Source organism: Papilio polytes, unplaced genomic scaffold (assembly GCF_000836215.1).
Source record: "Papilio polytes unplaced genomic scaffold, Ppol_1.0 DF823689.1, whole genome shotgun sequence".
In the NCBI taxonomy this organism is placed as follows: Eukaryota; Metazoa; Arthropoda; class Insecta; order Lepidoptera; family Papilionidae; genus Papilio; species Papilio polytes.
This window is the reverse complement of record NW_013525515.1, coordinates 91307-119232: the sequence shown is the minus strand read 5'-3', so window position 1 is coordinate 119232 and position 27926 is coordinate 91307. Positions and strand designations below refer to the sequence as shown.

At 39.2% G+C, this 27926-nt stretch overlaps 1 protein-coding gene across 1 annotated transcript; it reads left to right on the top strand.

The window, feature by feature from the left end:
• LOC106104338 (dynein beta chain, ciliary) lies at window positions 1–27795 on the top strand. The gene is made up of 82 exons (XM_013284363.1): window positions 1–38; window positions 107–211; window positions 375–545; window positions 685–855; window positions 1331–1419; window positions 1691–1794; window positions 1922–2110; window positions 2510–2683; window positions 2756–2891; window positions 3174–3402; window positions 3698–3889; window positions 4002–4136; window positions 4217–4350; window positions 4434–4623; window positions 4720–4821; window positions 4956–5109; window positions 5339–5534; window positions 5803–5893; window positions 6157–6406; window positions 6502–6650; window positions 6898–7018; window positions 7128–7268; window positions 7475–7569; window positions 7670–7837; window positions 8107–8276; window positions 8352–8571; window positions 8954–9118; window positions 9494–9667; window positions 9827–9975; window positions 10061–10184; window positions 10920–11050; window positions 11206–11320; window positions 11448–11672; window positions 11852–12038; window positions 12153–12331; window positions 12477–12672; window positions 12820–13030; window positions 13131–13272; window positions 13377–13533; window positions 13722–13962; window positions 14177–14378; window positions 14486–14710; window positions 15010–15348; window positions 15484–15632; window positions 15721–15939; window positions 16064–16301; window positions 16377–16569; window positions 16706–16883; window positions 17036–17164; window positions 17251–17470; window positions 17594–17755; window positions 17918–18117; window positions 18294–18460; window positions 18591–18769; window positions 18847–18924; window positions 19078–19239; window positions 19323–19571; window positions 19703–19814; window positions 20019–20281; window positions 20398–20478; window positions 20631–20846; window positions 20945–21093; window positions 21189–21348; window positions 21502–21668; window positions 21786–21987; window positions 22118–22248; window positions 22361–22645; window positions 22716–22971; window positions 23070–23251; window positions 23323–23454; window positions 23676–23808; window positions 23934–24160; window positions 24365–24488; window positions 24560–24696; window positions 24864–25059; window positions 25334–25507; window positions 25588–25656; window positions 25748–25930; window positions 26041–26214; window positions 26618–26766; window positions 26836–27030; window positions 27630–27795. The coding sequence occupies exons 1-82, from the start codon at window positions 30–32 to the stop codon at window positions 27727–27729; spliced, it is 13767 nt and encodes a 4588-aa protein (XP_013139817.1). The 5' UTR covers window positions 1–29; the 3' UTR covers window positions 27730–27795.
• The last annotated feature ends 131 nt before the right edge of the window (window positions 27796–27926 follow it).

The window sequence follows — 27926 nt, the reverse complement described above, 5'->3', positions numbered from 1 at the left end:
GTAAAATATTTTAATAATATATTCTCAAGATGGGCGATGTAAGTATTATAGTCTTAAATGTTTTGTAAGTTTCAGGTCAATCTTTTAAGATTTTTTATTCTTACAGAAAGAGGATATCGATCTAAGACTTGAATTCATGAGTGAATATATTATGAAAACATTGAAGATAAAACTTGACAAATGGCAAAAGTTTATAACTGGAGACGAAAGGGTAATATAATTCTAACAAATTTAATAAAAAGCAACATTCATTTATTTATTTTACACTTTTATTTGATTTTTTAACTCTGATTGATCAGGGATAAATATAAATCAGCAGTGAGGGTAGTCCGAAATTATTAAATGATACGTAAATCCTTGTTATTTTGTTACAGCATATCCTTTTCAGATTTTTTGACACGCCTAAGTATGAGGTTATTGTATTTCGGATGAATACAGCAGGACAGCTAACATGCGCTACACATTTTCCGCCAATTAGTAGAGGGAAGATGGTTTATTTCTTAAGGAATATGAGTGACAAAGTAACGCAAACCAATCTGCGACAGGTAATATAAGTTTTTTCAATACTTGTTATTCCTAAATACGAAACATGCATATGTATGTTATCTTTGTGTATACATAAACAACCTGACCGAGCGAAATTATTGTTAGGTTATGTTAAGATAAGTAAATATATTACTGTAGGTGTTAACGATTGGTGAAATGTCTGGCAACGTCCTCATGGACCTCAGCGTGATGGCTGACGAAGTTATCGGTCCAATGCTGTGTAATCCTGAAAACCAGAAAGGTTGGCCGAAGGTAGTGCAGCAGGACATGCGACGACACGTCAATGATCTCAGAAGTTTGATGCATCAGGTTACTTTTGATATCACTTTTCACCGTATTTAAACATAGAGACTAGAGAGTGGGGATCTAAACCAAAAAGTGTTAAGATTGCATTTAGATGGTGCGAAGGTAGAGGAAGACCGAATAAAGTATGGATGGATTGTGTGAATAGGATATGCTTAAGAAGGGAGTGAATTCAGATAAAACGGCTGATAGAGATGCATGGAAGAGTAGCACATATTGTGCAGACCCTCCGTAAGGGATAAGGGCAAGATGATGATGATGATGACTAAAATCGTTGCAAGTAAAATTATTTTTTAAGTGTTTACTTCTATTTGTTTTAATCGTAATGTAATTAATAGACTTTAAGGCAGTTTTCTAAGTTTTTAATAGATTGTCGTTGGGCAAAAAGAACCGATTTATATTTTAGATCTATTTCTACTCTAACTAAGAAACTTTATTAATTATGTTCGTTAACGTTAACTAGTTGGTTATAATTTTGCAGCTAAAAGGAGAGATGTCGAGTCAGGTGATGTTGCCGATGCCGGCGGGCGTGGAGAACATTTACTACGCTGAAACAAGGATAAAGGAAAGGTGAATGTTTTGTCTCTATCAAGTTATCTTAAAACTAGGTTTACTTTCATCCGCGCGGAATTAAAAAAAATTGAAAACATAGTTATGTTACTCAGTGATATTAAAACTATCTAATGGCTGCGAATTTTCGAAATCGGTTCGGTAGTTTTTTAGTTTATTCGTTGCAAACAAATCTTTCATCTTTCTAACAGTTTATTGCTGTCAATAGGATGGAGGTAGATGTTTTTTGTTTGAACGTGAGGTAATAAAAGATGATGGTTTTGTATTTCAGTGATGGCGAAGATGTCGACTTGGCTCTAAAGACAAATATTGAAGGCGCAATAATCAAATGGGCGCAGCAAGTCCACGATCTGCTCCAAGAAGATTCTTACCTCGGTGATGTCAATGACAACATTTAACATTTCAATTTAACAGATAAAATATATAAATTTCGAAATAAATATAGATAAACCATAAGGTGGACAGACACATACTTAATATAAAAGTTTTTCTTTGTTTTTAGTATTCAAAAAAACCAAGTTTCCTTTGCCGAGCGCGGACATAGACTTCTATACGCAGCGGCTACGTAACCTTGAGGGGATTTACTCGCAGCTGCGCGACCCGCGCGTCAAGCGCATGGCTCATTACCTGGAGGAAACCAAGAGCGTCTACTTGAACTGCTTCAAGAGCATGCTTACTAACATTGTCGCTGGTAAAGTCATATGTGGCGATATCTCAATCTATACTAATATTATAAAGAGGAAAGATTTGTATTTTCGTATATATTGAAATAATTAAAAAATTACTCGATCGATTTTAAAAATCTGTCACCAAGAAATGTCTAAGTTAGCACTGAGTAAAATAAGCTTTATTTATTATAATGTTTGTTTCCGCGCGGACAAAGTCGCGAGCAACACCTAGTTATAATCCTGCAGTATTTAAAGATCTTTCAGATATCAATTTGGGAGATCTCACTCTCTTCAACTTGAATTGTAATAATCAACTTATTCGGATTCCATTATCTTTCTTCTTTATTTAATAACTGCGATAAGAATTGTTTTTAGTTACCTATATTGTGTAAGATTTTATGTGTAATGTTTTTGATATTCAGCTATAGTGGAATGCCGAGATATCTACGTATACCAGAAGCCTCTGATACCGCATTTCGAGGCGATAGAGGGCTCGGACTTCATCGACGCGAAGGGGCTCATCCGGCCGATGTTCCACTGCATCGGCCTGCTCTGGGGCAGCTCTCGGTATTACTGCAGCGTTGAGAAACTCATACGTAAGTGCAAACCTTTTGTCTTACAGTTCAATAATTCTTTCCAACTATAATTTTAATTTGTCTTTTATTTAGCATTGTTGAGAGAAGTGTGCAATCTACTGGTGCAGCAGTGCACAAACTCCATAGATCCGACGTCGATATTCCAAGGCGAGCCGGACGAGCAGTTGATGAAATTGAAGAAAGCTGTTGATATATTGAATCATTTTATGTAAGTCCACTTATTAACTACTTTAGTTAAATTAGTTACGTTTATAATTAGAGGTAGAAATAGAAATAATTTATTGAAAAAAACAAAGATTGGATTTACCATTACAATTGCATTTATAACTTACAAATAATTAAAATTTGTACTTTTAATACAAGTAATTTATGGTTTTCAAAATATTGGGTTCTTTTTGGTGTGATTTTTCTCCAGTTAATTAGTTATTTATAGCATAGTTTATCCTTTTTATGGTTGATACATCCATTTTTAATTGCGTCTTATTAATAGTGAAACATATTCAATGAACCGGGATAAAGTGAACACGTTCTTCCCGGCGGGCGTGCTGCCGGTGCGCTGGTCTTTCGACTTTGACCGCGTCTTCATGCGCTTCAACGAGTACATGAAGCGGCTCGTCATGATTGAGGAGATATTGGAGGCCACCGTCGAGATATTCAAGTTGGAAAAAGTAGAATTCTGCGGCTTACGTGGGAAGATCCTAAGCAGTGAATGTATGGAGGTTCGAATTCATATTCTTTCCATTAAACTCGTAAAGTTGGTTATTGCTTAAGAGAGTAGACAGGTTAAAAATAAGTAAGCAGTTGAATTAGCTCACTTAATTAGCTCCAGTTTTACGACTTAGGCCACGGTGTTTAATTCTAAGAGTAGAGAGGCAGATAGAAAAAAAAAGTCTGAAAGATGTAATCAACTTGTATTGGACTATAAGTGGTCTCGTATAATTAAATACTTTGCTACTAAAACAATAAACTTAGAAAACCCTTCGCTACAAAAACATGACGAGTAATTTATTCCAGGTCCTTGACGAATACACTATAAAGTATCAGTTATTGGGCAATATAACATACGACCCCGCAGACCCTGAAGATCCCTCCTTCATCTCAGATCACAAGAAGCACATGGTGGTTCTAGAAGATGTGGACAAGAAGCTTGCTTCCCTCTTTTCACAGGGTTTAGACGAGTGCGAAAATCTGCAACACTTTTTTAAAGTTAGTTTCACCTTTTTAGCTCTAGTTATAGTCGTGATTTCATGGCGATTATAGGTTGATTGGAGTTCTTAAAATTGTTTTGTTGTAGTAAATAAATGCTCTTGTGTTTCAGTTCTTTCAAATTATTGGCGATCTATTTCATCGTCCAGTTATTAAAGAAGAATTGAAACCTAAGCTTACTAAGCTTTTGGATTTAATGCATTCCAATTTGGACGACGTAAAAGAAATATTTGATGAAGAAATGGGGGTACGTACCACTAGATTTTATGACGTTTTTGTAATGTTTTAAAGTGTAACATCAAGTGATATTCGTATTTTTATTATCAGAAATTGACGAAAGGGCCACAAAGACCTATGGTGGACCCATTTTTCCCGCCAGTTAGTGGAATGATATGGTGGATACACAAATTACGAAAAAGGCTCCAAGATCCGATGGAGGAGTTTATATTGTTTGAAGACCCGTGAGTATATGTATACTCCTGTATGACTCGTTAATCAAATTTGTTCGTGTGTTTTGGTTGGTAACTGGTATTTTAACATTAAGGATAATAACGAGCGAGTACGCGACGTACATGAAGCAGAAGCAGAACGAGATGCTGGGCTATCTGAACGTGCAGGAGGACCGGCAGTTCAAGCAGTGGTGCGCCACGGTGCCCGGCATCTGCAAGGTGCACCTCGTCAAGAACCTTATCTATCGCGATCCCCCATTTGTGCGAAATAATTTTAGTCCAGAGGTAAGAGAAGCTTTACGTGTCCTTTAGATTTTTCTTCATCTAACCTATTAATATTTTGAGTTTTAAACACATAGGTTTACCTGTGACTTTTTCCAGCTAGTTCTCTTACTCCGTGAGATCCGGTATTTTAAATATTTGGATAAACAAGGCATACCAGCAGACGGTATGGAATTATACGATCGGAATGAGAAATTGCAGGTTAGTAAACATTTGTCTATTTAATTGATAGTGATAATTGATCAAGCAAACATGCATAACAACTGAAACATTATATTTAGCTACCATTACTTATTTTACAATAATTTAATCTTTAGTAATTTAACAACAAACAGTATGACATGAACCGACTGAACCGCGCAATCTCTTGGTACAACGCGATCCGCGAGGGCAGCCACGAGACCGAGGTGGCGCTCATTGAGAAGGAGATCTACGCCATCGACCAGCTGCTGGGCCGCGGCGTCGAGGAGTTCACGTGGAACGATGACTGTAAGTTATCATACAAAAACTTATTAAATAAGTGTTAGTACTACAGAGAGAGCTTGTCAGTAAGGATATTTTTTACGAGGTTTAACATTGAAAAAGTATTGTGGAACCGCGTATTTGTTTAAATAACCAATAAATGATTCTGAAGGTGACAGACTGTTTTATGTGAGAGCAACATAAGAGTCCCAATTTAATTGATTTTTCTATCTCTTAACTATAATGTGGTTTACAGTCACGGAGTGGATGGCGGAGGTGTACAGCGCAATCAACACGCTGCAGGAGCGCGTGCTGACGGCGCAGCGCAACGTGAAGCAAGGCTTGGACAACATCGCGACGTGGGCGGACAAGCCGCTGCACGTGCGCAAGGAGAACCCAGAGAAACTGGAACTGCTGGCAGTCAAAGAGCGCCATCCGAGACTCGTGCAGCGGTAACATGATTAGATACTCATTCAACCTTACAAATAAACACGGTATTATGTAAATCTTAGGAATTTACTGAGTATAAGCTAAATTTTCACTAATTGTACTTATACTTAGTTTATTCCTAAGTTTAACTTTATATCGTGTTTATTTGTAAGGCTGATTGTCGTTGAAAGAGTCTTTGTGATTGTATAACGACAGTAATGTCATACATTGACCCTTCGAAATTTTTTATGAAGTGTTTAACTTTTACATGTTTTCTTGTTTGTTTTACAGGAGAAACAAGATCCTTGACAGTCACGCAGAGTTTGTTAAAGTTTTGGGCGATAATTACAAATTGTTTTTCAATATACAAGAAGAGGAGGAGGTAAATGCAGTATTTTTAATACAGTATTGTTTAAAATTACTACGTTTTACTGAGGTGAACTGTTTCAGTTGGTTCCGTTATTTGTTATATTATATTGTCATATTGAATTAGGCTTTAGGCGATCATAAACCACTTATTCTAAGTGAATATTATTCCTAATGTAAATGAACTTGAAAATACACTTATCATAATTATACAGCAGTGGACTAAGTGCAGTCGAAAATTATTTAAATGTTTGTATATTATTTTTTGTAACAAAATAGTTGGAATCTGAAGAAGAAGAGCTAGAAGAAGTTGATGAAACTATTCTCGATGACGAAGAAAAAGCGGCTCGACAAAAGAAAATAGAAGAGATAATGGCAAGGAAAGAAGAGAGGCGCTTGATTAGGGAAGAGAGGAGACAAGAAAAAGAGGAGTTAGAAAGGGTGAAGTTCGAAAGACGGGAGGCAAGAAGATTAAAGCGAGAAGAGAAGCAGAATGCGAAATTGGAACGTCAAAAGCAAAGGGAAGCAGGTAAAATTATAACTAAGTAGTAAATTTTAGTAAGGAAATACATTATTTTCTACGGGTATGTGGTAAAAAATAATGTTTGTCATCAAATAATCTAGGCGAAGAAGTAGACTCTCCGGCGGAAGAAGAAGAGGTTGAAGTTGATCCAGAAGAATTAGCGGACATCGAGGCTGAAAGGATTGAAATGGAGGAGGAGGCGTTCAGAGCAGAACGCTGGCCTGCTTATGTTAAATATGTCGACGGTCTTGTTAGTATTCTTGTTTATCACAACCATATCATTTTTTTTTTACTAATTTCTAATTAATTACATTGATGATGATGGTATTTGGATCCAAAAAGTTTGATATTAAAGCAGATAAGATCTGCAGGCTAATTTTTAACGTCTCCAAATGTGCTTTACTAGTTACAATGATTTTGAAAAAAAAATGCCGAATTGTAAGAAAATATTGTATGTCTATGCTGTCATTATTAATTATAAAACAATCAACTTCTAGGTTTCTGCTCAAGTGATGAAAGCGATACAGACAAGTCTGGATCTTTTTGAAAAGCAGACTGATTTGGAAAAGGGTCCACGAGTTGCTTTTATGCAAGTTATAGCTGAGCTTAAAGACCCAGGTTAATAATTTTAAATTATAATACATTGGAATTTGAAAAAGTAAATGAACTACAAGTTTAATAAAAAAATACGTGAATGAATATATGCAACAGTCAATTTGAATTTCAGACATAGTTTTCACACCTTCTCTGGAACTTCAAGATAATTATGGTCTTTACGACACTCTCAATGAAATGATGAAAGATATGTTCTTGCAAGCTACGCTGTTTCCACGTATCGACCCCATTGTTCCCATTGCTTCCTATGAAGGTTAGTGTTATGCTTAGAAAATATTTTTTATATAACTGTCAATTTATTTACGCAAGACCTATATTTAATTCATTTATTTTCTATCAATTATTCCTATCAAGGTTTGATAATGGTCTTTCAACATTTGTGTTGCGTTTATTTGATAATTTGCATTGCAATAAAACTGAGGTTAAATTAGCGGGACAATATTATTGTTTTATTTACAGATGACATAGCGGATGAAGACGCAATGATAGATCTCTACCATGACTTGTTGAAAAGAATAGAAAACAGCATAAATGACGTCTTGCAATATGCCTCGGTTTGTCCATATCTTAATGTTGGACATAGATTTAATTGAATAATTCTTTATGTATTAATTGCAACAAACATTTATAATAATATCTCTTTCGCTTATTTAGAAATATGAGAAGTATACTCCATTGTGGATGGAGGACAGGCAGGAGGTTTTGAACAACTTTTTGATGTATGGCAGAGTTATTCCTCCAGAGGAATTTGACAAGTATCGATTCGAAAACGGAGAGGATCCACCCATTGTGAAACCCACACTCGCAGAATACCAAAAAGAGGTAGTCTGAAATCTATACTAGTTACCATTAAAAGAAGAAAGATTTGTGTTTTTGTATATTTTTATGTAGTTATTAAAATAACTCAAAAACTACTGAACCGATTTTAAAAATTCTTTCACCGTTAGAAAGGTAATTTATCTGTGTGTAACTTAGGCTATTTTATTGTTTTTCTTAATTCCATGCAAGCGAATTGGCGTAACTAAATATAAAGTTTGGCAATACAAGTGTTAAAATAAAGAATAACTATACAAAAATGATTAATATTTTAGATCGACAAATACAATGCACTTTACGACGAAGTATCAGCTTTGCCAACTGAATACCTATGCAATGGCTGGCTTAAGCTAGACTTGAAGCGTCTGAACCAGGCCATCATGAACATCATATGTAAATGGAGTAATTTGTACAAACAGAATTTGAAGGATCACGTGCATACAAGGTTTGTTCCAAAAATTGTAACAAAACTATAAACAGCTTGTTATTTTGTTTATTTGAATGCGAAGTTTCTCAATAGCTTGGACGACTTGGAGAAATTCATAGTGTATGCGACAAAGGAGCTGTCCGTGGAGCTCGGAGAGGATGATTACGAGGGTTTGCTGCGGGTGATGCAGGTGTTGAACGAGGTCAAGGCCAAGCAGGACGCTGGCACAGAGTTCATGTTTGAGCCTCTCAGAGACATCATGTACCTGCTCAAAGAGTACGGTGTAGAGTTCCCAGAGGAGACATACGAACAGGTATTCATTTAAAAAAAACTTTTTCTGTTAATCGTCAAGTTTTAGTCATATAAATCATTATTAGTACTTTTAATACATTAATATTAATAAGTAATACTTTTAAAAACACAATCAGATTAGCACATAAGTAACATTGCATTGAAAGTAAAATTTTAGTTAGCTTCTTTATATGAATTTTTTAATGAGTAAATTAATACCTTATGCTGCTTTCTGGAATGGATAAGAATAATCCATCAAAACGTCAGTACTCCGTTTACACTTTGGTAAGGATAATTCAAATTTAACTAAGACGTGTTCAGATTTTTATTTCGCTTTGTGTATTCTATTGCTATACCATTATATGACGTTACTATTATGTAAATTTAAAGTAAATATATTATAGCTGGACGTGCTGCCGGAGAGATGGCGCAACCTGGTGAAGCTGAGCACGGTGATGAAGAACAACGTTGCCCCGCTGCAAGCCGCGCAGGCCGCGCTGATCGCTAAACGAGTCGCTCTGCTCAACCTACGTATCACCATGTACCGCGATCAGTTCTCACGTAAAGAGGTACGAGTTATAGAGACCGACAGTCTGGACCCGTAATTCCAGAAGTTTTATATATCGCTTGGTATCTTATGAGTTTTCATTTGTGAAATAATTGATATCACCGTTAATTGCTGGATTCCGAGTTCAGAGTAATTTAACGGTAATAAACAGTCCCTTAGTGTAGATTTCATTATATACATATAATTAGAAACTCCCTTTTGTAATCTCTTCTCCCTGTGTTAGTTATTCTCTTTCCTTCTTCTCCATATTTATTCCATATCCAAACTTAATCTTATGTTTTGATTAAAACTTGGGTGAAGGAAGAATAAGGAAAGAAGATGTGCTTATAATTAAAATGTTTTCATGTAATTGAAAAATTGAATTGAATAATGTTAGATCTTCCTGGAGTCGTGTAAAGATCCTTACAAGGAGATCGATAGTGTTCATAAGGAACTAACAGGATTCGAGGATATGATGCATAATCTGAGGACCTCTTGTGCGTTGTTTGATATACAACCTCCAGATGAGAAGAGCCTCAAGCAGTGTCGGCGGGAGTTGAAACTTGTTAAGGTAACACATGGCAAATAGATGAGACGAATAATTATTCATACAGTAATTTAGAAAGCCGAAATTTCTGTTTAGTACAATACTGGTACACTTATTTTGTTACTTTTTGTTTTTACATTTATTATGAGATCTAAATAATAAAAAAAATGTGACTAATTTTAGCAACTTTGGGACTACTACTTCCTCGTTATGGGAACTATTGAGTTCTGGAAAAAATCGCCTTGGAAAAAGATCGATGCTGATGGTATGGACCAGGAGTGTAAGCGATTCTCGAAAGATCTGCGCCAGTTGGACAAGGATATGAGAACATGGTATTTTGACGGTTGATAATTTCTAAACTAAGTCATTGTAAGATCTGAATAAAATTCGCAAAGATCATGTTTATATTTTCTTTAGGGAGCCATATTTGGCTACCGAATCTACGATAAAGAACTTGATGACATCATTGCGAGCAGTCACAGAACTTCAGAACCCTGCTATTAAAGATAGACACTGGATCGAGTTGATGATGGCCACCAAGGTTAGAGTCATTATAATAACATACTCTTGTCCTAGAAAATACAGATTTTAATGCGTTTAAATTACAAGAAGACTGATCTCTTCTATAAAAATTATGCTATAACATTTTCTTCATATTTAAATAGTAGTTTAGTAAATATGTAGTTCATAACTTGTGTAAATAATGTTATTTACTTTTTATTTAGCGAGCAGCACATTCTCACCTCACATCCATCATCACCAAGCATCATCTTTCATTTCCAACAAAGCGAAATTTAAACACGCAAGTTTCTTTTAAGGATATTTTAAACGATTTCAAATCTTTAGAAGATCTTGCAGCAAATGTTGATCTGGTTAAGAATAAAGAAGATAGCAAATTGGATTACAAGAAATATTTACATCTTCAAGATTTTAGAAGGATAAAGACACAAGAAATTCAAAACCGTTCTAATAAAATGATGAAATTAAATAAAACATATACTCTCCAAGAAATGAAAGAAAAGGGTCTTAAATTAAAATCGAGGAGTAAAGAAAAATCCCCGCAGAAATCATTTGATCATTCATTCATATTATCAGAATTTATCTTGTAAATATGTGAATATGTAAATATAGTTATGTTTATAATCTGTGCATAGACAATTTAATTAGTAAGTAGCGATATTTTGATTATTTATCTCAGCAACATCAGGTATGTCTTCACTAATCAATATTTTTTTATATAACTATAGCAGTTTTGATACTATTTAATTTAATACAGGTGAAATTCCATATTGACGATGATACAACGCTAGCGGATCTGCTCGCGCTGAACCTACACAAGTATGAAGAAGAAGTTAAGACGATTGTGGATAAATCGGTGAAGGAAGCTGCTATGGAAAAAACTCTAAAGTACGATTTTTTTGTAAAGGCCACGACAAAACATCTTTGCCAAAGATGAAACAAACAGAATATTCTCCTTTAGAACAATAAAGAATTCATTTATGCTACCTAGGTTTAATTTACTTCGATTGCTTCTTTATGACGATTACTTTATTATAATATAGGGAGTTGGACGCCATTTGGGCTGTGATGGAGTTCGACTACACAGTACACGATCGAACCGGACTCCGTCTGCCCAAGGCTAGCGAGGAGCTCGTCGAAACATTGGAAGATAATCAAGTTGGTATTATTTTGACACTGTAACTATTAGGGTCCGATATAAATATTGTTGAACAAGCTAAACTCCTACTAGTAACTGTTCTAAATATTGATATAAAAATTCAAAAGGTAAATGTGCAATTTTTAGAACCAAGTACAAAATATGATGTCGTCGAAATTCATCGGATATTACGAAGAGGAAGCATCAGCGTGGCAGAGGAAGCTGGGCACTGCGGACGCAGTGATCGCGCTGTGGTTCGATGTGCAGCGCAAGTGGCAGTACCTGGAGAGCATCTTCGTCGGCTCCGATGATATCCGCGCGCAACTGCCCGAAGACTCGAAGCGATTCGACGGCATCGACAAGACTTTCAAGGTTAGAACAGATTTTTTCACTATTCTTCTACCATTTCAATTTTCAAACTGCAACATTAGTAGCATAGATAGTATATTATTGAACAATGAAAAGTTATGCCAGCACTAAACAGAGAGCAGTGTTGTCATTCATTACAGAGAGTACTATAAATAATAATAATTTTTGTTTTGTTACTTTAGGAATTATTGAAAGATATAGGGACTACACCGAATGTAGTCGAAGCGACTAACAAACCTGGCTTACTGGATAAACTAGAGGACCTGATGAAACAACTCAACCTTTGCGAGAAAGCTCTCAACGATTACCTAGAAACCAAAAGACTGGCGTACCCGAGGTTTTACTTCGTGTCTTCCGCGGATCTTCTCGGTAAGGTTATCAAAATAAGATCTCCGCTTTAAACTAAAATAATGTAAAGGCTCAATGTAGTATAGGTGCTATACTCTGTAAAATGTTGAAACACCTATTTTGTACTGCTTTCAGACATTCTATCGAACGGCAACAACCCACCGGCCGTGTGCCGTCATCTTACCAAGCTGTACGACAACCTCGCCAAGCTGGTGTTCCCTTCGGCCTCCAGCAAGCTGGCCTACGAGATGATTTCCAAAGAGAACGAGGAGCATGTACCATTCAAAGCACCCTGTTGCGATTGTTCAGGAAAGGTAAATATCCTATTGTATTATGGCGCAAAAACGGACGATTGATATTTCTGATAGTTTTTCTTAAAACATAAGTTTTTTGCATTAGTTTATTGTATTTTCTGTCAAGACAGGTTATTAATTTTTGTATTAAATATGTTTCAATTAGGTGGAGATATGGCTGAATCGCGTAACTGATTGCATGCGATTGACTCTGAGAGAAATATTCGAGCATAGCGTGAAATCATACGAGGAAAAGCCCCGAGACGAATGGGTGTTCGACTGGCCCGCGCAGCCCGCGCTCGTCGGCACGCAGATCTGGTGGACCACGGAGACCAACCAGGCGTTTGAGAAATTAGAAGAAGGTAAACAATTTAGCTCTTACCACGTACACAAAGCTGGAAAATGCTGTTAAATTAAAAATAACTTTACTTGATGTATGATAGCGACCTACTATATTGAAACAAGATGCTTTTATATGTACTCCATATAAATATTTTTTGCTATCTTAGGTTACGAGAATGCACTTAAAGATTATCAGAAGAAGCAAATTGCTCAACTGAATGCCCTCATTGTGCTACTGTTGGGCGACCTGACCGTCGGAGACCGACAGAAGATCATGACTATTTGTACCATTGATGTACATTCAAGAGATGTGGTCGCTAAACTGATTGTGACTAAAGTGGAGAATTCTAATGCCTTCCAATGGCAAAGCCAGTTGAGGTAGTGTAAAATATAAATGTAACTTTAAGGTCCTCCTGTATGTATGTTATTAGGGCCCTTATAGATAGTACGGGTACGTAAATTCTCATAATTTTTGCAGACACCGCTGGGACCTCAACTTAAACAACTGCTTCGCCAACATCTGCGACGCGCAGTTCCTTTACGACTACGAGTATCTTGGAAATACGCCACGTCTCGTCATCACTCCACTCACAGATCGCTGCTACATCACACTGACACAGGTTTGAGTTTGAAATATCCAGATATAAAAACAAAGGATCGAGTACCTTTAGCATAGAGTATAGATTTAAGCACAATAGCAATTAAAAATATTGTTTTTGTTCAGAGCCTCCACTTAATAATGGGCGGCGCCCCTGCGGGCCCCGCCGGTACGGGCAAGACGGAGACCACAAAGGATCTGGGCCGAGCGCTCGGCATCATGGTCTACGTGTTTAATTGTTCCGAGCAAATGGATTACAAATCTTGCGGAAATATTTACAAAGGTGATTTTTTTTAAATTCAAATTAGCATTGGATTGTAACTAGTTAGTGTCGATACATTTTAGGAACTAAAGTTTACAGTCTCTATTATGATTTAGATTAGATAGTTTTTAAAGCAGACCATAATTATACAACACAAATACACCTAAGCTATTTGCACTATTTTAATTTTTATGTTTACTAAACAATAGGGCTTTCTCAAACTGGTGCGTGGGGCTGCTTCGATGAGTTCAACCGCATCTCAGTGGAAGTGTTGTCCGTGGTATCTGTACAAGTGAAGTCAGTGCTGGACGCTATTAAAGCCAAGAAAAAGAAATTCGATTTTATGGGCGAAATTATAACGCTGATCTCCACAATTGGCATGTTCATCACCATGAACCCCGGGTACGCGGGCAGGACGGAGTTGCCTGAGAATTTAAAGGCACTGTTTCGGTAAATCTGTTCTTTATTTAAGCTTTACTGTGGTTTGACACTTTTATTGGCACATTGTTATCTCTTAGAATTAACTACTTTAATAAATATATATGTGCGTGTAATAGCGTCGAAACCCTGTTATGTTTGCTTGTTTTAATTGTCATCTATATGTGCTCATCTATATCTATATGTTTGTATGATTACTTGAGTTAATATTTATATTTGCATTAAGCCCATGTGCCATGGTGGTGCCCGACTTTGAGCTGATCTGCGAGATCATGTTGGTGGCGGAAGGCTTTCAGGAGGCGCGGCTGCTCGCGCGCAAGTTCATCACCCTATACACTTTGTGTCGAGAGCTCCTCTCTAAACAGGATCACTATGATTGGGGTCTAAGGGCTATCAAATCCGTACTTGTAGTAGCCGGATCACTAAAGGTTTGTTACATTGTTAGCAGATATCGTTAAGAAGAGTTATAATTTTGTCCGAGAGTCAAAGATTGTGAGAAATGTTCTGTTATTTTTAACTTTTATATTATTTTTAGAGAGGAGATCGTTTAAGACCAGAAGACCAAGTGTTAATGCGTGCTTTGCGTGATTTTAACATTCCGAAGATTGTAACTGACGATATGCCGGTGTTTATGGGGCTTATTGGAGACTTGTTTCCGGCGCTCGATGTGCCTCGTAAACGAGACTTTGACTTTGAGAAAAACTTATATGACGGCGCAGTGTCTATGAAATTGCAGCCTGAACCGGGTTTTATATTAAAGGTGAACTTGATGTACTCAATACAAAAAACGATCTATGTATCTAATCTAATATATATTACTTTATGATCCACTTTTTTATATTGGTGGGTAATCCTTCAAAAAGATACCTTCTTTCTGGGGGGGAAAACAGAATTATGTGAAGTTTGTATCCACTAAAATCCCCTCCGTGGAACTCCGGTTTCGCTATCTCCGTGAAACTCACCGGAACCCTCGGCAGTTTACCTCACAATACTTTATGATCCCTGATGACCTAATTTATCTTACTTTGGGACCCCAAAAACCAGTAATCTTTATTACAGATGGTGCAATTGGTAGAACTCTTTGCAGTGCGTCACTCGGTATTTATTGTCGGCTTTGCTGGTACTGGAAAATCGATGGTGTGGCAATGTTTGCATAAAACTTACCACATGCTGAAGATGAAGCCCTATTACAATGACTTAGATCCCAAAGCCGTCACCAACGATGAATTGTTCGGTGTCATCAACCCGGCCACGAGGGAATGGAAAGACGGTCTTTTCTCTACCATAATGCGTGACATGGCGAATATGCCAGGCGATGGACCAAAGTGGATTGTTCTCGATGGCGACATTGATCCTATGTGGATTGAAAGTCTTAACACACTCATGGATGATAACAAGGTTTGTATATACAATAAACGGTAAGCCCACAAATAAAATACGAATAACACATTCATCTCTGTATTTTATTATGATTTCTTTTGTTTTGATTTTTTTACCTAACTACTGTTTGGTTCTTACGATTTCCTCATTCAGGTGTTGACGTTGGCGAGCAATGAACGGATTGCACTAACGAAGTCCATGCGTCTGCTGTTCGAAATCGCGACACTGCGCACCGCCACGCCCGCCACTGTGTCGCGTGCCGGCATTTTATACATCAACCCTCAAGATCTCGGTTGGAATCCGTAAGTACCATATAATGAAATAAAGTCGGAAGTAACTATAAAACTATATAGGAGTATGCTTTTACGAAATTATACTGTGCTCTATCAGGTTTGTAGCATCCTGGATAGAGACGACGCGCGACGACGAGTCGGAGAAGGCGATGTTGACGGTAATGTTCGATAAATACATACCGCCGCTGTTAGAGACGAGCAAGAAGTACAAGCGCATCACGCCGCTAACAGATCTACAGCAGATACAGCTCACCTGCTACCTGCTCGAGTGCTTCCTTAACAAGACGTTGCTGCCCAGCGACTGCCCCAAGGAATGGTTAGTTAATACGAAATACACAATTTAAAAATACCTAACATTTTCCGAAACTAGTATTGCGTGATGCTTAGATGAAACATAAAATTTAATTAAAATTCCAACGATTTTAATAATCATTTTCAAGGTACGAGACGTACTTCGTTTTCTGCGTGGTATGGGGTTTTGGCTCTGGACTCTTCCAAGATCAGCTTGTGGACTGGCGCAACGAGTTCAGCAAGTGGTTCTGCAACGAATTCAAACAAATCAAGTTTCCACCGTCAGGAAATGTGTTCAGCTTCTTTATCGATCCGGAGACAAAGAAATTCCTACCCTGGTCGGAGAAGGTGGAAAGTTTTGAGTTGGATCCCGACTTACCACTACAGGTTTACCTTATACATTATCTTTCAACTTTTATTTAATATTCGGTACAATGTGCATAAGCATTTGTTCTTCTTCAGTCGTGCCTCGTGTCGACCTCGGAGACGACCCGCATCAGATTCTTCATGGACCTGCTGATCGGCAAGCAGAAGCCGGTGATGCTGGTGGGCGCGGCGGGCAGCGGCAAGACGGTCAGTGTCGCCGCCAAGCTCAACGCACTACCCGACTCCTTCGCCCTCACCAGTGTACCGCTCAATTTCTATACAACGTCCGGTTAGTGTTTTCAGTGCTAGACTTTTCTAGGTAATTTTAGGTAATCTGTTGACTTGTTAACGTTTTTTCAGTATTTATTTTTATAGAAATCTTTTTATAGCTTATAGCATTTTTGGATAATTTTATTTCGGTACAGAAATGATCCAAAAAGTTCTTGAAAAACCACTGGAGAAAAAGTCGGGTCGCAACTTTGGTCCGCCGGGCAGCAAGTTCATGATCTACTTTGTGGATGACTTGAACATGCCTGAAGTGGACCTGTACGGCACCGTACAGCCGCACACGCTCATCCGCGAATTCATGGACTACAGGCATTGGTAAGTTAATGTACCGTTTCACTATTAAACATCATAAAACCGATAGGCGTGAATTTTATTAAAGAGAAATGTGGTTCTCACACTTGTTTGTTTTCATCACAATTAGTAATGGCTTACTTGTAGATTACTACTAATTTTATTTTCTTTGACAGGTACGATAGACAGAAATTGACATTGAAAGAAATATCGAATTGCATGTTCGTATCCTGTATGAACCCAACGGCCGGCTCATTCACTATTGACCCGCGCTTGCAACGACATTTCTGTACTTTTGCAGTCAGGTACTTAAATATAACAAGAGTTTTGAATGAACAACGTTAGTCATATTTACATAGTAATATAGGTACTGATTTAATTATCTGTTTAGTTTCCCGGCGTTGGAGGCATGCTTCCACATCTACAAGCAGATCCTGTCGCAGCACCTTGCCAACCCGCTCAATAAGTTCAGTCCATCGCTGCAGCGCTTCGTCGACACCATCGTCAACACCGCGCTCAGCCTGCACACCAAGCTCGCCGCCAACTTCCTGCCCACCGCCGTCAAGTTCCACTACATCTTTAACCTGCGCGACCTCTCGAACATATTCCAAGTATGAGGAAGAATAATGCTACTTTAAAGTCTCCCTCTAGGTTGCATCACGATATTTTCCTTCACCGTAAGAACGTCGGGTAAAGGTCTCATTATTTAATGTTATATCAACTCAATGTTTCAGGGTATACTATTTACAACCGGTGACGTAATCAAGCAGTCGTCGGAGATGATCCGGCTGTGGATGCACGAGGCGACGCGCGTATACTCAGATAAACTCGTCGACTCGGAGGACAATGACACCTTCAATAAACTTATCGCGGAAATTATCAAAAAGAATTGCGAGGTGAGACAGACAAATCATAGTTAAAAGCTAAAGTAAGAGTTTATTTAAGAGATTAAAACACACAAGGACGTAGGTAAATATGTTTAAAAAGTGATCAATATTTGTGTACTTTTTTCTCACTCCGTTAGCAATTTTTCAATGTGGTTTATTTATTTTTTCTAGGATTTCGACGAAAACTTAGTGTTTGAAAAGCCTCTCATCTACTGTCACTTCGCGGAAGGCATCGGTGACCCCAAGTACAACCCCATCCGCGACTGGGCGCAGATCAAACGTCTTCTGGACGAGTCTCTCTCCTCCTACAACGACCTCGTCGCCTCTATGAATCTCGTGCTCTTTGAAGATGCTATGTACCATATCTGTCGGTTAGTTAACTACTCTATATAGAAAGCTGTTCATAATCTTGTTACTGTCGCACCACAGCTACTTAAAAAAAATGTATAGTTAGTTTAGATGATTCATATCTAAATATAAAATAAGAGACCCCTTTAGTGACTTCTTAATTGCTCTGAGTGCAACGGTTTTTATTTATTTTTTATAGGATAAATCGTATCTTGGAATCACCGCGAGGTAACGCGCTGCTGATTGGCGTGGGCGGGTCAGGCAAGCAGTCGCTGTCGCGGCTCTCCGCCTTCATCTCCTCCCTCGAGGTGTTCCAGATCCAGCTGCGCAAAGGTTACAGCAGTAATGACCTCAAGGTTGACCTCGGTAAGATTCTTATCTCATTTATTACAGCATTTCAGATTTTATGATAAAGATCCAGTTATGTTTCTTTTAGTAAAACGTTGAAAATCAGCTTAACTTAAAATATAATGTAAAAGTGATTTGTGCATTCCAGCCGGGCTGTATATAAAAGCGGGCTTGAAGAACATAGGCAACGTGTTCTTGATGACGGACGCCCAGGTCGCAGAAGAGAGATTCCTCGTCCTCATCAACGACCTGCTCGCGTCCGGGGAGATCCCCGAGCTGCTCGCTGACGACGAGACTGAGAATGTAATCAATGGAGTACGGGGAGAGGTGACGTAACCATCTGATTACATTAAAATATTACCTAAATATTACAATACTCTTAACAATTTGTGTATTGTTCTTAGACGAAGGCCACAGGCGTCCCAGACACACGAGAAAACTGTTGGAAGTTTTTCATAAATCGCGTACGCACCATGTTGAAGGTTGGTGCATAATTATTGTGATTAGATAAATGTTATGTATAGAACTAATAAAATCACATATATTTTACATACATATTTTACTTTACATATCAATTTACTCAGATACAAGAGACATATGCCGTAAGTAAAGTTCTCTTAAATTAATGTAATTAGGTGGTGCTTTGCTTTTCCCCTGTGGGAGCGACGTTGCGCGTGCGCGCGCGCAAGTTCCCCTCGATCGTGAACTGCACGGCCATCAACTGGTTCCACGAGTGGCCGCAGGACGCGCTGCGCTCCGTCTCCAAGAGGTTCATCTCTGAAGTACGCTCGCTACCGGTACGATTCTACATTTTATATTCATTTCCAATAAAGTATGTGATTTTATTTTCTTTAAAACAGCTTTATTGTACCATTTTCAGGCGAATCTCGTGGAGTCTGTGTCAGTGTTCATGTCGCACGTGCACCAGAGCGTCAACAAGATGTCGGCCGTGTACTTCCAGAATGAACGCCGCTACAATTATACCACGCCAAAGACATTCCTCGAGCAGATCGCTCTCTACGGCAAGTTGCTCAACACCAAGACTGACGAACTGCTCATGATGATTGAGAGACTCGAAAATGGATTAGATAAGCTTGCTTCTTGTGCAGCTGATGTCGCCGTTTTAAAGGTTATTTCTACATATTATCTGTGCACCTATAATTCAGCAGCGCGCAGTTTTCATGTGTATGAGTATCGTTTTATTTACGAAAACTAATAATGTAGATATCCGTACGTACTAAATTACACTTTAATAACTAGGTGACATTAGCGGAACAAGAACAAATATTGAAGGTTAAAAATAGAGCCGCTGAAGAATTGATCGAGGTGGTCGGCGCTGAGAGTGAAAAAGTGTCTAAGGAAAAAGCTTTCGGTAAAAATTTACAATAGGGACACCTACTTATTGGGTGTCAATAAATAAAAAGTTACACAATACAATGTAGTAGTAATAGAGCTTAGTCACAGATTTTATAGTTTTATTTAATATTGTACATACGTTAAGTAGCTTTTGTAATGTTTAATTCCAATATCCATAATTATTGCAGCATTCCCTATAAATTTATTTTAATATGTTCAGCCGCCGAGGAGGAAAAGAAGGTAAAAGTGATTGAAGAGGATGTAACAATAAAGGCAAAGATTTGCGCGGATGATTTGGCGAAAGCTGAGCCCGCGCTGATCGCCGCGCAGGAGGCGCTCAACACTTTGAACAAGAACAACCTGACTGAGTTAAAGTCTTTCGGTTCGCCGCCTGATGCCGTCGTCAACGTCACCGCAGCTGTGCTGGTACTCTTCTCAAAGAAAGGCAAACTGCCCAAGGACAGGTCTTGGAAAGCATGCAAAGTAAATGTTTTTTTTTTGTTATAGATATTGTAATTTGGTGTTTTTTAAATTTCATGTAATAAGTTACGATGAAAATTGATTTACTGGTTATACTCACTGAGATTTTCTTATTTTAGCTTATGATGGCAAAAGTAGACCAGTTTCTAAATGATCTCGTCTATTACGATAAAGAAAACATACACCCAGACGTTGTTAAGGTAAGCATTTTTTAATTACATTTCTATACAAGAATTATAAAATGTTATTACAGAAATATACCTTTCTTAGTTTTTATTCAAACAGACACACATTTTTTTAATCCGATGTTTCTAAGTGTAAGGGATTGAAATTTACTATATGAATGTATCAGGCGGTGCAGCCGTACATAAAGAACCCGGAGTTCAATGCGGAGTTCATAATGTCGAAGTCTGCGGCGGCCGCGGGGCTGTGCGCGTGGGTCATCAACATCATCAAGTTCTACGACGTGTACGTGGTGGTGGAGCCCAAGCGGCGCGCGCTCAACGCCGCCAACGCAGAGCTGCAGGCCGCGCGCGACAAGCTCGCCTTCCTCACCGACAAGATTAAGGTACAACAATACTGTTCATTAAAACATAACTACCATTTGTTGAGACACTAACATCGTAGTAAGATTTCAGACGCGGTAATATTTGTATCTTTTTGTAGGAACTGGAGGAACAACTTGAAGGCCTATTGAAGGCTTTCCAGGAGGCTGTCAACGAGAAAACGAAATGTCAAGCCGAAGCTGACGCAACAAATATGACGATAGATTTAGCCAACCGTCTTGTGAATGGATTGGCTTCCGAGAAGATTCGGTATATTTCGTAAACTGCTACTAGTTACTTAATTAACGTTGTTCCTTTTTCAAAAACATCCCATAAAAGTTTTAAAACTGATGATTAACTTGTAGATGGTCAGCGACGGTTGTAAATCTGAAGGAGTCTGGTGTGTTGTTGCCGGGCGATGTGTTGCTGGTGACGGCCTTCATATCGTACGTGGGCTGCTTCACGCGCAAGTACCGCCAGCAGCTCCTGCATGACGACTGGGTGCCCACGCTCGCCAGATCAGATGTAAATCACAACTACACATAATATTATCATCAATGTCTCTATGTTTCCTTAATGAAATGTAAACGATACAATACCAAAAAAGTAATCGATGGAGATAGATGAAAGTGCGATTAATATTCAAATTGAATAAATTTTCACTTATGCAATAATTAGCCGAAGATCGAGATGACGGAAGGGCTGGAACCGCTGTCGATGTTGACGGACGACGCGCAGGTGGCGTGCTGGAACAACGAGGGCCTGCCCACCGACACCATGAGCACGGAGAACGCCACCATATTGACCAACTCCGCGCGCTGGCCGCTCATGATAGACCCACAACTGTGAGCATATTTGTCATAACAATATATTAAAACATACATTTGCAATTCAATAGAAGGAAAGCAAATTTGCAAGTTTCATTTTTAATTGATTTCAGATTTTGTTATTGTTCTTTTCAGACAGGGTATTAAATGGATAAAATCAAAGTACGGCGACAGTTTGGTAGTGATTCGGCTGACGCAGCGCAACTACCTGGACCGCATCGAGCGCGCCATCAACAACGGCGATGTGGTGTTGCTCGAGAACATCGGCGAGACTGTTGACGCCGTGCTCGAGCCGCTGCTCGGCCGCGTGCTCATACGCAAGGGACGAGTGCTCAAGGTACCCATCTTCGTTACGTTCTGTACCAAATACCACCCAATACATAGTAATAACATTTAAGTACTCTAAATATTTAAGCATATATTTTATGGTAGTAGCTTTGTATTAATTCAATAATGGTTATTATCAGATCGGTGATAGAGAAATAGACTTCGATCCAAGGTTCCGACTTCTCTTACAAACAAAATTGGCGAACCCTCACTACCAGCCCGAAATGCAAGCGCAATGTACTCTTATTAATTTTACTGTTACAAGGGATGGGTGAGTTCTACAATAATATTATTAATTTGTACGTAAAAATAAAAATAGAAACTATTGAGTCGTGTATTTTAATTCATTACACTGAATATTGCTTCTTTAAATTCAATTCTAGTCTAGAAGAACAGCTGCTAGGCGAAGTAGTAAAAGCAGAGAGACCGGATTTAGAGAGCTTGCGCGCCGGTCTCACGAAACAGCAAAACGACTTCAAGATAACTCTCAAGTCGCTAGAAGATGATCTACTAAAGCGATTGTCCTCCGCCGGACCTGACATCTTGAGCGACTCTGCGCTCGTCATCAATCTGGAGACCACGAAGAAGACCGCTGCTGACATTGAGATAAAAGTGGAAGAGGGAAAAGTCACGGCTGTGAAGATTGACGAAGCTAGAGAGAGATACAGGTTAGACATTATTACAATTTTTTCGAATACGAAATTCAATCATTGCTTTATATTTGTTTTATAATAATAGACGAGCAGCAACCCGCGCCTCTCTCCTGTACTTCATCCTGAACGAGTTGTACAAGATCAACCCAATGTACCAGTTCTCGCTAAAGGCGTACAGCGTGGTCTTCAAGGACGCGCTTGTGAAGGCCACGCCCTCCGAAGAGCTAGAGGGGCGTGTGATCAACCTGCTGGACAGCATCACCTTTGCAGTGTTCGTGTACACCAGCAGGGGACTCTTCGAGAAGGACAAGCTCATCTTCTTGTTCCTTATCACATTACAGGTAAGGTTAAACCACTTTTATGCTTGCATAGTTTAAATTAATTTTGAACTTCTCTTAACAAAATAAAGTAATCGGTAAAATTACGTTTTGATTTCCAGATTTTGCAGTGTGAAGGCAAAGTGGATCCCAGAGAGTTGGACTTTTTGCTGAAGTACGCGGTGGCGCCGGAGTCCTCCCCGTTCACTTGGCTGTCCAACAACTCGTGGGGCGGCATCATCGCCCTTGCCAAAACTGACGCGTTTGAAAATCTCGACAAAGATATCGAAGGCGCTGCTAAAAGGTAATTACCATACATGGATATTTATGGTGTTCAATCAATCGTTGTTATTCTTTCTGTTAACGTTATTTTAGATGGCAGAAGTATACGGACGGCGAGGCGCCCGAGAGGGACAAGTTGCCTGGCGAGTGGAAGAACAAGACAGCTCTGCAGCGGCTGTGCATCATGCGCGCGCTGCGCCCCGACCGCATGTCCTACGCCTGCGGGTAAACACACACTAACCACTGCTACCACGAACCAAAAATGCAACTTGATAAAGTAGACTTTTTACATCTTTACAGATGAAGTACAAATTACGGCCTTGATTTTTTTTATCATCAAAATAGTTTGCCTTGCTTTTTTCTAAATTTATTCTAGATACGAGGTGTTACAGAAGTAGAGCTTTTGAAAATGTTATTTAATCAAATATAACCACTTATTGTTTCAGAGCGTTCTGTGAAGAAAATCTCGGCACGAAGTACGTTGAGGCTCGGACGCCGTCGCTCGAGAAGTCTTTCGAAGAGAGCACATCCACCACCGCCATGTTTTTCATTCTGTCACCAGGAGTCGACCCATTGAAGGTATTGTAACATGTCTTTACTGATTAAAATGTAACTATTGGTATGACACAAAGCTCCGCCATAATTTAAAAATAATCCAGGTAAACATGTTGAGCATTTGTTCATAAACTATTTTATTGTTTTAGGACCTGGAAAAACTGGGTAAAAAGATAGGATTCTCAACTGATAAGAAGACTTTCCACATAGTCTCCCTCGGCCAAGGCCAGGAGGTAGTGGCGGAGGAGGCCATGGGCGTGGCGTCCTCCGTCGGCCACTGGGTCATCTTGCAGAACATCCATCTCGTCGCTAAATGGCTCTCCACATTAGAAAAGAAAATGGAGGAGACATTTGAAAATCCAATGGAAGATTACAGGTTGGACAGGAATATGTATCAAATTAACTAATAAGTTTTACATGAAAATATTTACTCTTAGTAATTGAAACATCTTATTAAGACCCTTGGAGATGAACTTATGGTCTGTTTTAGACACCATGAACTGATATTTCATAAGTCATTTTCAAGAGTAAAAGTATTGTCGGCATCCTAAGCAGTCCGTAACAATGTTTTATTTTGTAGGCTTTTCCTCAGCGCTGAACCGGCGGCCGACCCGGCGTACCACATCATCCCGCAAGGCATCTTAGAATCCTCGATTAAGATCACCAATGAACCACCCATCGGCATGTGGGCCAATCTTCATAAAGTACGTAGTTTAATCATTGTCCAATATTTACGTTACAATGAAATAATCTTTTACTTTTGTATGGATATCAGGCTTTGGATAACTTCAGTCAGGAAACGCTCGAGATGTGCAGCAAGGAAGCGGAATTCAAATCTGTACTTTTCGCACTTTGCTACTTCCATGCGGTAGTTGCAGAAAGAAGGAAATTTGGTCCACAAGGATGGAATAGGTAAAATATTATTATTGACAGGAATAATCCAATTCTGCTAATAGAGGTCTACTTTATTCTGGAACAGACTCGTTTGTTGGTGACAGAGGGTTTACATAAGGATTTCATGAAAAAAAATGTACATTTGCTTAGTAACTATTGTATTAATTATAATTATGGGATATTAGAGTGTACCCGTTCAACTTCGGCGACTTGACGATCTGCGTGTACGTGCTATTCAACTACCTGGAGGCGAACCCGCGCGTGCCCTGGGAGGACCTGCGCTACCTGTTCGGCGAGATCATGTACGGCGGACACATCACCGACGACTGGGACCGCCGCCTCTGCCGCACCTTCCTCATCGAGTACATGCAGGCCGAGTTGGTGTGTTGCATTATCTTCAATACCTTCAATGTCTTTAACTAGTTAGCATTGTGACTAGTGTCCAGCATAGAAATGCTAGAAGCATCATCAGAGCGGAAATGAAATTATCATTGTTATTTCCAGAACTAAAGTTTGTTGACTTCATTTAGATGGAATTATAATAATTAGTTTTAGTAGCTTGATAAAGTTGTGATAATACACTCCTTCAAACAAGGTTCAGATACTAACTGCAATGATCCATATTGGGAGTGTGACAATATGTTAATTTCCGTAGGTGGACGGCGAAGCACAACTAGCCCCGGGGTTCATCTCGCCCCCGAACTCAGACTACGTGGGCTACCACCAGTACATAGACGATTACCTGCCCGAGGAGACGCCCTACCTCTATGGTCTGCATCCCAACGCAGAGATCGGATATCTAACCACTGTATCGGAAAGATTATTTAAGGTTCATAACAACACAATTTGCTCTCTGCTTTCCTTTTATGTATCAAATCTGATTTTATTCTAATGACTTACTTTTTTCAGGTTGTTTTCGAGATGCAACCGAGAGATGCCGGCGCACAGGCCGGTGGTGGCGCTACCAAGGAAGAAATGGTATGAATCACTATCGAATTACATGATTGGAAAAATACCAGTACTAATAATAATCTCTACAGAACAGAATATGTAAATGATTATATTTTAGGTGCGTATTTTACTGGACGACATAATGGATAGGATCCCAGAGCCCTTCAACCTGCAAGAACTGATGGGAAAAGTGGAGGAGCTAACGCCTTTCACCATTGTCGCGCTACAAGAGTGCGAGCGGATGAACCGGCTCATGGGAGAGATTCGACGCTCACTTAAAGAATTGGAACTTGGTCTCAAGGTACAAGTTTTAATTGTTATTGTAACTTAGCATAAATGCAGCTCTATATCAATATATAACTACATACATTTTCCATAAGCTAGAACAAAACATGTATATTGTGATTCCAGGGCGAGCTGACCATCAGCAGTGATATGGAGAACCTGATGGAGTCGCTGTTCATGGACAAGGTGCCGGAGTCGTGGACGAAGCTGGCGTACCCCAGCCTGCTCGGCCTCGCCGCCTGGTTCTCAGACCTCTGTCTGCGGCTCACCGAGCTGGAGAACTGGTCCGGGGACTTTAATGTTAGATTTGCTTTTATACAGCTTACCTGACCGTTCTTTTAAATGTTTACAGCTAGTACATCATTCCTCATACGAAAGTATTGCCACTTTTGATGACCGTATGATTGATGCGATGACCAATCATGAAAGTTATCATATTCATACTATAATGTTATAAATGCGAAAGTTTAGATGGATGAAGACATGTTTGTTACAGAGTTTGTAGCCTAAACTGCTGAACATTTTTCGATGAAAATTGGTTGAGATGTAGAAGATAGTCTGGAAGAACACATAGGCTACTCACTTTTTTTTATTTCTACGCGGACGGAGTCGCGGGCGAAAGCTAGTAGACCACAATTATTTTTAAAAAGTCTTGCAACGCTGCATTGCTGATTCAATACGCCCGTCGGTTGTTACATTGCAGCTGCCGCCGGCGGTGTGGCTGGCGGGCTTCTTCAACCCGCAGTCCTTCCTCACGGCCATCATGCAGCAGACTGCGCGCAAGAACGAGTGGCCGCTCGACAAGATGTGCCTCAACTGCGACGTCACCAAGAGGAACAGGCAGGACTTCAAGTAAATATATTTTTATTTATCTTTAGTCCTTTATTACTATGATGGTTCGAATAAATTTGTGTTTGTCAGCGCGCCGCCGCGCGAGGGCGCCAACATCCACGGGTTGTTCATGGAGGGCGCGCGCTGGGACACGATGACGGGCGGCATTGTGGAGTCGCGCATGATGGAGCTGTTCCCGCTGATGCCCGTCATCTACGTGCGCGCCGTCACCCAGGACAAGCAGGACACGCGCAACGTCTACGAATGTCCAGTGTACAAAATTCGGTTAGTACATATTTCACAAATTTTTTTATAGCTTTCAATATTTTTTATCTTCAGATTTCGTCTTTTTTTTAGAAAAATTGTGCCTATTTATAAAAATACAAAAAGGACCTAAACAAAGAAATCTTTTTGAATCTTTCAACTTTTAATCCTGGCAAAGATTTAGGTCTTGGGAAGGATTTCAGTGGTTTATACTCATTCTCGAGCTCAACTCAACTCTCTTCAGGAGCGTCGGTGGCTCAGTGGTTTGAACACTTGACTTGTAATCTACAGGTCTTGGGTTCGAATCCCGCCATGTACCAATGTGATTTTTGATTTTTCGAATTTCATATGTACATAATTTACCCGACGTTCTTACGGTGAAGGAAAACATCGTGATGCAACCTGCACCTATCGGCGAAGAAATTCAAAGATATGTGTGAAGTCAACCAACCCGCACTTGGCCAGCGTGGTTGACTATGGCCTAGTCACCCCGTATTAGGGTAGGCTCCGAGCCCCTCGGTGGGGACATATAGTGAGCTGGTGATGATGATACTCATTCTATGTTATTAATGTAAAATGTACTATAGAAAATACTACAAAGTTGCTTTTTTTTTATCCAGCATGCGAGGACCAACATTTGTGTGGACGTTCAATTTGAAGACCAGAGACAAGCCGACGCGTTGGACGTTGGCCGGCGTCGCGCTGCTGCTCGGTGTATAACTGTTGTTTTTTAATTTTAATGTAAATTGTATTGTTATTTAATAAATAAATACTTATTCAAACTTATTTTTCATTGTCTACTAATCCATCTCTAAATATAACTGACCAAGAAATCGATCCTAGACCGACGACCAACAAGAAGTAATAGTAGTTTGTCTAAATAAGATAGATTACTTTGTATCTTACCGATTTTTATT

Bases quoted from the DNA above. Each gene is read 5' to 3' on its own strand.
- LOC106104338 (XM_013284363.1), top strand. The intron at 8,277-8,351 runs GTTTGTTCCAAA...GTTTCTCAATAG, and splicing joins AAGGATCACGTGCATACAAG to CTTGGACGACTTGGAGAAAT. The intron at 21,669-21,785 runs GTGAGCATATTT...TGTTCTTTTCAG, and splicing joins CTCATGATAGACCCACAACT to ACAGGGTATTAAATGGATAA.